This window comes from Saccopteryx leptura, chromosome 3 (assembly GCF_036850995.1).
Source record: "Saccopteryx leptura isolate mSacLep1 chromosome 3, mSacLep1_pri_phased_curated, whole genome shotgun sequence".
Taxonomy (NCBI): Eukaryota; Metazoa; Chordata; class Mammalia; order Chiroptera; family Emballonuridae; genus Saccopteryx; species Saccopteryx leptura.
This window is the reverse complement of record NC_089505.1, coordinates 207,894,120-207,906,322: the sequence shown is the minus strand read 5'-3', so window position 1 is coordinate 207,906,322 and position 12,203 is coordinate 207,894,120. Positions and strand designations below refer to the sequence as shown.

Sequence of the window (12,203 nt, the reverse complement as noted above, 5' to 3'; positions counted from 1 at the left end):
CACATCTCTCTAACTGGTTACTCAGCCCTTGTTTGTACACACACGTCCAGAGATGGAAACTCGGTGGTCGCAGACAGCTCTGCTGGAAAGTTTCTCTGTAAACTGAAGCTCACTCTAAACTCCTAGAACTTTCACCTACTGGCCTCAGTTCTTCTAGAGTGATAGAGAATAGGCCCATATGGCACCTTTTGAATTTTGAAATAATCATTACTACATTTAGACTTCTTTAAATTATAAACTACCACGGTTTCTTCAACTATTCTTCAAAAGACGTGTCTTTTAATCACATTGCCATTCTGGTCCTGCTTCTCCTAGATCAGTGGTGCTCAGCAGGGGTGACATGTCTGGAAACACTACAGGCTGTCACAAGAGGGGCAGGTGCTACTGGTATCAAGAAGGTAGAGGCCAGGGATGCTGCTAAACATCCTACAGTACACAGCACAGGCCCCAGCAGCAAAGAGTTATCTGATCCAAATACTCAATAGTGCTGAGCTTAAGAAACCCTGTCTGAGCCTGACCAGGCAGTGGCACAGTGAATAGAGCATTGACCTGGGATACTGAGGACCCAGGTTCAAAACCCCAAGGTCACTGGTTTGAGCCCAGGCTCACCAGCTTGAGCATGGGTTTTCTGGCTTGAGCGTGGGATCATAGACATGACCTTAAGGTCATTGGCTTGAGCCCAAAGGTCACTGGCTTGAAGCCCAAGGTCACTGGCTTGAGCCCAAGGTTGTCCGCTTGTCAAGGGGTCACTGGCTCAGCTGGAGCCCTCTGGTGAAGGCACATATGAGAAGCAATCATAGAACAAGTTAAGTGCCGCAAGTATGAGTTGATGCTTCTCATCTCTCTCCCTTCCTGTCTGTCCTTCTCTCTCTCTCTCTCCCTTGCTAAAACAAAAACAAAACAAAACGACCTGTCTAAAATATACATGTGAATCACTGTTATTCTTAAAGTATAGGCCAAAATTATGCATAAAGAATTAGCTAATGTTGCCATTGTACTGTCATTAGGTTGCTATTAAATTAGCCTAAAACTGGTAGTTTGTAGTTAGTGTTAAAGTCCCTTTCATGTGCGGCTGCTAACCCAGCAATGGCACACTCAGGGCCTGCATGCTCACTTAGAAATCACTAACCAGTGGTGGCACTCTCTCCTGCTGAGCCTGGAGGCAGCCTTGCAATCCTTCCAGCCCAATATACTGGGCCACCACTATCAATCATTCAAAATAAGCTGTCACGCAAGATAAAATCTTTTTGCTCCTAATATCCCCCTGGTTTTATGGCATTGAGACCCAGGTATGGTGTAGTCTTGGCGCCTGGAGGACCCCCACAATACTGTGTCAACATCCTTAGTGGCAGCTTGAAAGAAGAGAGGATGTCTCAACCTGATACTGAAAAGCATCCAGGTCTTTGACATGGATTTTCCAAAAATCCCTTTCCCAAACACAAAGCCACCATCATTAAAGCCATATGGACAGAGCAGGGCTGCCCAGAAAGGAGGCCCTCTCTCTCGTACACACTCCTGAGCCCTGTGGGCGTTCCTCCTGCTCATCAGTTTCCTCCTGGTCCTCCAGTTACCAGGATCACAGCTGGCCTCGATTTTACCAGTACAAAGGGATAAAAGAGAGGAATGCAGAGATGGGGAAACATTCTCTACACCCTGGATTCTTCAGGGTGAAAAAAATTGAGTGGACAACTGAATCAAAGCTTCTCAGAAACCTAAACCCCAATACTAATCAATAGCTAGAAAAACGGTTACAGAACACATGCTCTGTTCCACATGTTGTTTAAAAAATAATTCCTTTTCTCTTTTAAAGGGAAAAAATAGAGAGAAACTTTGTGAACAGCCTAAAATAAATGTCTTCAATATCAGCATTCCTTTCTAAACCTAGTCATTTTGTTAGTTTATGAACGAAGTAATATGTCTGATTTATTCAAACATTTACTTGATTTACTCAAATATTCTGCTTGGTATACATAATTTAAAAGTAGAATTTATTCAGATTAATCACACGTTTGCTAACTTAATCTAGTTTTTAGAGCTTTAAACATTTATCAGTTACTCAAGTGGACATGAGCTGATAATCTATAAGGAATGTGGTATTTCTCTGTTCTGTCAGGATGTGAGGTAGAGGTAGAAATTAGACAACATGGAAACCATTAACGTCTGAATGAAACAGAGTGCCTTATATCTTCTGGGATGAGTTCTCTGCGTACTAAAGCAGACCCAGAAAGCCCTTGTTTTTTGAGGTGGAGGTACAGGAGAGATATGCAGGGGTTTTTGGGAGTTCTGAACTTGTAACCTCCTGCCTGCCATGTGGTACTTGCTCTAGACGTATGGCTCTGAGAAGCATAGGCTTGCAAACTGGACTCCTGGGTTTGAAACCTGGCTCCCCACTTTCTAGCTCTGAAAGCTTAGTCAGTTACTTAAACTAATTAGTTTCCCCACATGTAAAAAGGCAATGACAGTGATACTTACCTCCCAGCATTGCTGTAAGGAATGAATGAAACATGTATGTATGGCTTTGACACACAGAACATGTCCAATAAGCATTAGCTTTTGGTTTTTGGTTTTTGTTTTTATATTTTTCTGAAGTGAGAAGCGGGGAGGTGGTCAGACAGACTCCCACATGCGCCCGACAGGGATCCACCCAGCATGCCCACCAGGGGGTGATGCTCGGCCCCTCTGGGGTGTTGCTCCGCTATAATCAGAGCCATTCTAGTGCCTGAGGCAGAGGCCACAGAGCCATCCTCAGCACCCGGTTAATTTTGCTCCAATGGAGCCTCGGCTGCGGGAGGGGAAGAGAGAGACAAAGAGGAAGGAGAGGGGGAGGGGTGGAGAAGCAGATGGGTGCTTCTCCTGTGTGCCCTGGCTGGGAATCAAACCCAGGACTTCCACACGCTGGGCCAATGCTCTACCACTGAGCCAACTGGCCAGAGCTTACCTTTTTTTGTTTTATCTCTCTCGTGGACCTCAGCTACAATGAAAGTTTGTCTTTAAAAAATAGGTATCGCCTGACCTGTGGTGGCGCAGTGGATAAAGCGTCAACCTGGAAACGCTGAGGTTGCCGGTTCAAAACCCTGGGCTTGCCTGGTCAAGGCACATATGGGAGTTGATGCTTCCTGCTCCTCCCCCCTTCTCTCTCTCTCTCTCTCTCCTTTCTATAATGAATAAATAAAATCTTTAAAAAAAAAATAGGTATCTCTATCCTAGTTTATTTCTTGGTAATTCAGTAAGACAGTCTGTGTGCTGCAATAGGTTTCTATAGCTCACACATGGTTGTGAAATAGGGAAATGATGATGGTCAAATCATGGAAACTGTGTTGACTCACATGCATTTTTCCCAAGGCAAGGGGACCTGAAATTGCAAAGAATGACAGCTGCAGTGGGAAGGGCTTAGTGTGGCTTTCAGTTCTTTTTTTCTTTAAATTTTATTTATTTATTTAACTTACTGCTTTTAGAGTGAAAGGAAGGGGGGAAGGGAAAAACAGAGAGAGAAAAATTGATCCATTGTTCCATCATTCATGCATTCACTGGTTGATTGTTGTATGTGCCCTGACCAGGGATCAAACACGCAACCTTGGTGAATCGGGATAAGTCTCTGACCAACTGAGCTACCCATCGGGGCCTCTTTAAGTTTTAAGTGAACATCTGCATTTGGAGCACTCTACCCAGAGAAGCACACCCTGGCCTTGTACATCCCAGGTCATACTTCCCTCTGATCCACCTTCACAGCATCCTAGGTCCAGAGTTTCTGCTCAATTGTTTCTGCGCATTTTTAGTATCCCATGAAGCAGTTTCTGGCCCTCCTGATTGGCCTGTTTGACTGTCCAAGTTATCTCCCAAGATACCAATTGTTGTTTCTGTGAGACCCCTTACAGTCACATAGATTTTCAGTGGTCTGCCCTTAACCTTATTTTTTCCCATAAGCCCTGTTACTACTTTCACTGGGCAGTTTTATAGAATGTGAGGTTTTTCAGGACCACAGTGTATCATTTTTTACCAGAAATGCCTAATTTCTTCCAAGCGCTACAGAATTATTCAATACATTGAATAATTCCTTTCTTTTTACTCTTAATTGTGTTGAGTGCAGAAAACCCCCACCATACATATCATCTTAACTTTATACCAAACAAAGGATAGAAGAAACTTGCCTCCAGTCTTTCTGGGGAACATGGGAGATAGTGTAAACAATCCAGCACCACAGCTTAACAGCCTTTTGCAACCTAATCAGGCAAGTGAGGTGAGGGGTTGGGCAGACTGTCAGCTTACAGCCAATTCCCCACACCTCTGTCCCCCAAAATCTAAACTCCAAAAACAATGTTGGAAAAATTGTTGGTTTTCCAAATTTTGGTTTCCAAAAATCTATGTTGGTTTTTTGGTCCCCAACAGGCACATATTTCTCTGGAACACCATAGGGTGCACCTAGAAATCTTCTAGGGCGCACTTTGAGAACCACTGTCCTAGAGAAACAGCTCAACTTCCAGAACCTTGAAAAGTAGAGCAGGAACTATCAGAGCAACCAAATTAAATAATTCCTGTCTGCTGCTTATTAATTTTTATAAAAGATGAATAAATCATTTCACATAAGGTATTCTTACAGCAGCTGGAACAAAGACATGCAAAGGAAGTAAGTGAGGCCGTCCATGGGTCGTTGGTTACTTGGCAGAGTCCCAGGCCACAAGGCTATCCCCTCCCTAGGAGGGTCTGAGTTCTGGAAGGCCCCTGAAAGCACCTGTCCCAGCTCAGGCACAACTCTGGGATGCTTGTGTCATGACCCCGTCCAGTGCCGGGGAAATAGCCACTTTTCTCTGTTTCTGCTTTTGAGAGAGAGTGTAGCAGCATGACTTACCTATATTCCTGAATAAAGCCTTTCTCTTTACTTTCTTTGAAACTTGTTCATGGAAATGCACTTTAAGACTCCTTATTTCTTTCACAGTTAAATACTTGCTACCAACCTGGGATTCCTGTGAGAATGCATTCCTTTCTTTACTGAAGCCCTGACCACATTCTATCTTGTGCTATTACAATGGCATATGTGTGCATGTGCATGTCTGTCTGTGTATGCTCTACATGCATGTGTGTGTTTCACCTCAGTTACACTCCAAGTAGTTGAGGGCAGGCACCTCATTCCCTTCCTCTCTGTATCTCCTCCATATTGCCCAGCACAATGTCATTCACATAGTAAAGACTTCCTCCAAAAGAACCTCTGTATCTGGGTCTTTCACTGAGGAGCAACAACTGTGCACTGTGAATTCCAATGCAGTGGTTAGCAGACACAGTTTGGTGTTAAAATTTCCTGAGGCATAGCTATTGGAAATTATGCTGGGGGAGTGAAAAACAAAAAACAATGTAAGAATACCTTATGTGAAATGATTTATTCATCTTTTATAAAAATTAATAAGCAGCAGACAGGAATTATTTAATTTGGTTGCTCTGATAGTTCCTGCTCTACTTTTCAAGGTTCTGGAAGTTGAGCTGTTTCTCTAGGACAGTGGTTCTCAAAGTGCGCCCTAGAAGATTTCTAGGTGCACCCTATGGTGTTCCAGAGAAATATGTGCCTGTTGGGGACCAAAAAACCAACATGGTTTTTAGAGTTTAGATTTTGGGGGGACAGAGGTGTGGGGAATTGGCTGTAAGCTGACAGTCTGCCCAACCCCCCACCTCACTTGCCTGATTAGGTTGCAAAAGGCTGTTAAGCTGTGGTGCTGGATTGTTTACACTACCTCCCATGTTCCCCAGAAAGACTGGAGGCAAGTTTCTTCTATCCTTTGTTTGGTGTAAAGTTAAGATGATATGTATGGTGGGGGTTTTCTGCATTCAACACAATTAAGAGTAAAAAGAAAGGAATTATTCAATGTATTGACGAGGAAATGAGAGTTTGCCTTTCAAATATATTCGCAAACATTGAAGAAATTGCTAGTTCATGTCAGGCTCATGTTTCTCATAAACACAAGAATGAAAAAACTTAACACATTTGTGCTGGGACCTGCCAAATTTACTAAATCTTACTAAGAATGTATCTATAGATATAAAAAGATAATTTTTTGTCATTTTTTAATTTCTAACCCCTTTTTTACAAATTTTTAAAGCATAACTCAAAAAACGTAACATAAAAATGTTTTTTAATGTCAGAATAAATTTAATTTTGTCATATTTATTTCATTTAATTACCATAAAAACACGCTTGGACTTTATATTCTTTAATATTTGACTTAATTATTATAACATATTTCTAAGAAATTTGTATATAGTGCACCTACAATTATTTGTAGGATTTTAAATGTGCCCAACTTCAAAAAGTTTGAGAACCACTGCCCTAGGGAATACCAGCCCAGCACACATCTCAAGGTGATTCCTGCTTAGGCAGGGAACTTGCTACAGATGCAGGATGCTGCTTCTCCAGCAGGGGGAGCATGTGGGCTCGGAGGTGAGGGAAACAGGCCAGCGGCTTTGACTGAAACACCCAATCTGCACTGTCCAGTTCCTACAGGTGAGGGCTCTGGTTTCTGTTCTTTGCTGTCCAGCCCCTAGTGAGAGAGGGTAGGAGACAGCGTATCTGTGGTGTTGGGTGGTCTATGATGATTCAATGTGGCTGGAGTGCAGGATCCCAGGGGCAGTGTGAGGTGAACAGACCAAGAAATCCTTTCCAAGGCCCAGCGGCTATATCACAGACTGGATTCTTACAAGGAAACAGAAAGGCACTGGAAACCTTCGGACTATTCTGAGGACCTCTATGATCAGTTTTGTAATCTTTCTTGCTAGTAGCTGAGTAGCTGAAACATGGGGTAGTCCGCCCAACAACAGCCATCAGCACAAACAAGGAAACATACACCCTAAGTTAGAAACATGTGTGGCCTTGGCCAGGTGGCTCAATGGCGCCCAGGTTGTGGGTTCAATTCTTGGTCAGGGAACCTACAAGAAGCAATCAATGGATACACAATTAAAAACAGAACAACTTAGTGGAACACCGAGTTGATACCTCTCCTTCTCTTCCTTCTTCTCTCTCTTACTCTCTCTCAAACCAATGGAAAACTTTAAAAAGAGAGAGAGAGAGAGAGAGAGAGAGAGAGAGAAAAGAAAGAAAGAGAAAGATGTGCTTGTTATATAACCAAAGCAGAAAAACAAGAATGAGAATAGCTAATACTTATTGAAGTTTCCTATGTGTCAGGCACTAATGTAAGTGATTTTTAAAAATGTGTTAACTCATTTTTCACAAGATAAGAAGTTGAGGTTGCACAATTAGTAAGTGGCGGAGCTGGGATTTGAACCTGTGCAGGCTAGGTCCAAAAGCCATGCTTGTGACCCCAGCATTATACTGCCTCAGTGACCACTCTATTTCCCACTTTCAACTAGGTTGTCTCCCCTAAGCCACTGTTATATAGGGATTCTGAAGTCACCACTGATTCTGGCGGTGTGAACGGTGGGTCAGAGAGGACCATACTGGAAGCAAGAATAACTGATAAGCGTGTTGTATGATGCTGGTGATGCACAGTAACGACCAGGAGCAGTGGAGGGGAAGAGGTGATAACAGGACTTGATAATTCAAAGTGAAAATGAACACTGAACTCTCAGCACTGAGGCTGGTACCTGCTATTTGATGTATCAAAATACTATATTATTATTATTATTGGCCAGGTTATTCTCCAGGTCATTAGCTTTTAATAATAGGTTTATAGCAGATGACTGCAACTAAGCTTTTTAATGACAAAAAATAATATATGCACAGCCCTTTATGGGTTATAAAACATTCATTGTCAAGTCATTCATTTGACCTTAAAACAACTCTTTTGTGTTAGTCTGATGGGGCGTCTGTAACAAGGTTCCACAGCTGGTGGCTTACCGACAGACGCGCTGTCTCACAGTTCTGGAGACTGGCGGTCCAGCTGTCAGCAGAATTGGTCCTTTCCAAAGGCCATGAGGGAGACTCTGTTCTGCATCTGTCCCCTCGCTCCTGGTTGCTGGCTGGCAGTCTTTGGTGTTCCTTGACTTACCATCTCTGCTGCCTTCTCACATGGCATTTCCCTGTGTCTGCGCTGCCTGTGTCCAGATTTCCCTTATCAATAAGGACACTAGTGGGGTATGGATGATGTCATACTGGAGTAGAGTGGGCCCCATTTTGGACTAGGGGCCCACTCTACTCCAGTATGACATCATCTTAACTGATTATATCTGCAACAAACCTATTTCCAAATAAAGTCATTTCTGACTTGGGGTTAGGACTTCAAAATATGAATTTTGGGGGACACACTTCAACCCATCATACCTTTATAGCAGATAAAGCAGAAATTACTCTTCTGCCTACTTAATTTAAAGATAAAGAAACTGAGTCTCAGAGAGTTGAAGTCATTTCCCCAAGGTAAGTGAGCCCCTGCGTCACAACGGCAAGTCTGCAGCCTGCCTCAGCGGCCTAGAGCTGAACAGTGTCTCTTGCTCTCAGTTTCCTTGCTGTCTCACTCACTTGGACCAGTAAGAGCCAGCAAGGCGTGTAAATAGCGAAGTGGTCAAATGTGGTCTGCTCTTGGAATCAATTGCAGGTGCCCTATTATTTTTTTAAGAGAGGTTTTAAATGTATTGATTGATTTTTAGAGAGAGAAACACCAGTTTGCTGTTCCATTCATCAATGCATACACTGGTTGATTCTGTCATGTGCCCTGATGGGGTACCAAACCCATAATCCTGGGGCACCAGGTTCATGCTCTAGTCAACGGAGCCACCTGGCCAGGCCCAGAGGCCCTATTATTAAAAGCTTCATTCTGCTATTTCAATTGCTGCCCCTATGGCTATACCTCATCAGGGCCTGGCTTCCAGGGAAACTGTAACTCAAACTGTTCCTTGTAAGTCTGTCATCTCTCTCTGGGCCCTTCCCTGAGCCACTGGGGCCTGCGTACAATGAACCTATTCAGGTCAGAAAGTAAAATGGCCCATGCTTTCCTTTCTATATAGCATCATTCTTCGTCTCCCTGTGCCTTTCTTTTGTCCTGACTGTTGAGTAACACCAGTGTGGGTGTGGGCAGTGTGTGAACTTCCAGCAATGAGAGAGTGCAGCTGAGGATACTGGCCTGATGACTTTTGCATCAGGGCCAGCAGCAATGGGCAAGTTTCCCAGGAATTGCCCTACAACATACCAGCTCTGACCTGCGCCTTCTGTTCTGCCTTAATCATTCTTTAGCTGGTGTCCCCTGGACAGAGAGGGGAGACACACCCTGTTTGTTAGTCCCCACCCTTGGGAGGCAGCATAGGAAGTAGTCAAGTGCAGATTCCAGAGACAGATTCTAATCCCAGCTGTGCCACTTACCAACTGTGTGACTTTAGGGAAGATGCTTCACCTCTCTGTCATTTGTCATCTGGAAAATGGAGATGATAACTTTGTTTGCCACATAAGGTTACTACATGGATAAATGCCACCATCCACAGATGATGCCTAAGACATGTCTGCCACATGATTTTAGCACTCAGTAAATGTAAGCAATACTGCTTTATGTACTTCCCAAATGTCACATGTTATTCTGTTCATTGAAAATTGTCAGAACACATATTAAGAAGTTAACTGTGGTTATGTCTGGATGATAAAATATTTGCTTATTGGTATTTTCTAAACACTTGGTAATAAACACATATTACTTTTTTAACAAGGGAAAATAAGGCCCTGTTGAAGACCTGTGGGGTGCAATGGCTAAGGATGAGTGGGTCCAATATGAACATAACCATTGTCCTTAGTGGAGTTTAAAGTCTAAGGGAGGAGAGAAACAGCTAGATTAATGATATGAGGGAGGAGCAGTAATGCTCAGGGCGAGCTGAGGACAGAGCCAGTGCCGTTTAAGTGGCACCTGGCATTACAGAGCTATCAGTTTTGCCCAACCATCTTTGTGTATGGCCTTCCATGGTCTGGAAACAGAAAGTAAGATGATATATACATCAAATAAAAGGGCCACTCTAATCTATGTCACTGTCCCAGGGGGATGGAGGTAGAAGTCTTGGGACTACTTTCTAAGGTGCCTAGTTCACAGAAACGGCTTATGTTGAAGAGAAAGCTGAGACATTTTACATAGCACCTCTTACAGAGGACAGCTGTGAGCCCAGGCTGCAAATCCACATGTCACATGGGATGAGGTAATTTCCTGTTTCCTGTCTCTTCACAGCGTTGTCAGCATCATCATTATTTTGGCTGGAGCAATTGCACTTATTATCGGTTTTGGTATTTCAGGTATGTGATTTCTTGCATTACCACTATCTGTCCTCCCCTCACCACTAAGCCTCCAGTCACTCAGTGTGGAAGAAGGGAGAGAGCACAGGCTATGGGCCCAGAAAGCCTCAGAGTAGAGCACTGCTCCTCCTGCTATTGATCGTATTCTCTTCGCATTAGTCTCTTAACTCTGGGCCTCAGCTCCCTCATTTATGGAGTAGAGAAAAGAATGTCCATCACCAGGTGTTTGAGTGAATCAAATGGAATGTCTATCAGAGTGTCCTCTCTATCAGGCAGTGCTGAAGATGCTCTGGGATCACAGGTTAAGTGCTGAAGCTGAGTCGTTCACTCCATCCCTGGCTCACCTGGAGAGATGATTCCTTTGCAATGAGGCTTCAGCCGAGTGTTACAGACTATCAAGTCTTAGTACACAGGGTCTTGGGTAAAGAGCATGCTGGCTGTGGCTGCTGTTCCACATAGGTGACAGGGCACTGCGGCATGGATGGTGAGTCTCTGAAGGCAACTAATTGATGTTAGCTGCAGGGAACAGTCTTCTCTTCCCTCTTCGGGCTCGAAGCATCTGTTATGGATGCCACATTAATTAAGACATTGAGTCGGGCCAGCAGCTGTCTTCTCGGAGGCAAGTTTTTTGCTCCATTTCCCTTAAGCTGTCTGATTCAAGCCAACACACCTATTTTAACAGTCTGTGGCCAAAGCTGTCACCTCATAACTTCAGTTTTATAGTTTCAGCTGCCTTCTCTGTCACTCCCCTCCAGGGAGGGAGTGCTGCTATCCCGGCTGACCCTTCAAGAAGGAGGTGGATGCACGGAAGGGCCCTGACCCTAGTTAGTCCCTGTGCTCCCACTCACTCACTGGATGCCTGTGAGCAGCTCTGTGTCGTGGAAACGTTTAGGAATCAGACAAAGATGTATCTCATCTCTGCTCTGACACTAACTCTATGTGTTTATTGGGATATAACCTAAATTTCCAGAAACTGTTTCCTCACCAGTAAACAGTCGGAGTGGTGTGGGAATTCAACAACAAAGTGTTTGTAAAGTGCCTGACATCTGTGTGTGTAATAAATGGCTGCCATTTTTACTAATATTGATACTATCAGTGCAATTAATAATGTGCTGTTATGAATGCATTCATAGAGTGCCTCTGCAAACTCGCACAATTCTGTGGCCACACTAGCACAGGCCTGCTCTGAAGTTAGGGAGGCCAAGGCAGGAAGCCATCGGATATAGCCTCCTGAGAAATTCTCCATCTTTGGACACTGGATAAAAGTTACCATCTACTCAGCAAGCCAATCAGGCATGTGCTTATAGCACCAAAACAGGAGCACTGGACAAATTGTTTGGGAAAAAAAATGATGGTTTTAAAAAATTGTAGTCATCTGAGAAAATAAACACCTATTGGCCTTTCTTACACTTGTTTTATAGTTTTTAATTGTTTTTATTTTATTTATTTTTTTTTCTTGTATTTTTCCGAAGTGAGAAGCAGGGAGGCAGAGATACAGACTCCTGCATGTGCCTAACCACGATCCACCCGGCATGCCCACTAGGGGGCAATGCTCTGTCCATCTGGGGTGTTGCTCTGCTGCAACCAGAGCCATTCTAGTGCCTGAGGCAGAGGCCATGGAGCCATCCCCAGCACCCGGGCCAACTTTGCTCCAGTGGAACCTTGGCTACGGGAGCGAAAGAGAGAGACACAGAGGAAGGAGAGGGGGAGGGGTGGAGAAGCAGATGGGCGCTTCTCCTATGTGCCCTGGCCAGGAATTGAACCCAGGACATCCACATGCTGAGCCGATGATCTGCCACTGAGCCAATTGGCAAGGGATAATTGTTTTTATTTTTATGTGAGGTGGGGATACTGTTTTAGTGAGTAAGCTCTCTACATAACTCAGTCTGACCCTGGATATATCAGCATAACATGCTAGAAAGAGCACAGGCTTAGTGCCAGGCTTAGTAAATTATTTCTTTCCCCTGGTGCTCTAATCTGCAATCTTTCCAAACAGTCTAGT

At 43.9% G+C, this 12,203-nt stretch overlaps 1 protein-coding gene across 1 annotated transcript in view; it reads left to right on the top strand.

Annotated features, from left to right (window-relative positions):
• The window catches only part of VTCN1 (V-set domain containing T cell activation inhibitor 1), a 131,827-nt gene that overhangs the window by 86,418 nt on the left and 33,206 nt on the right, over positions 1-12,203 (top strand). The window contains exon 2 of the mRNA XM_066377276.1: positions 10,137-10,201. Within this exon, the coding sequence (XP_066233373.1) occupies positions 10,137-10,201 (65 nt within the window). The remainder of the gene's footprint in view (positions 1-10,136; positions 10,202-12,203) is intronic.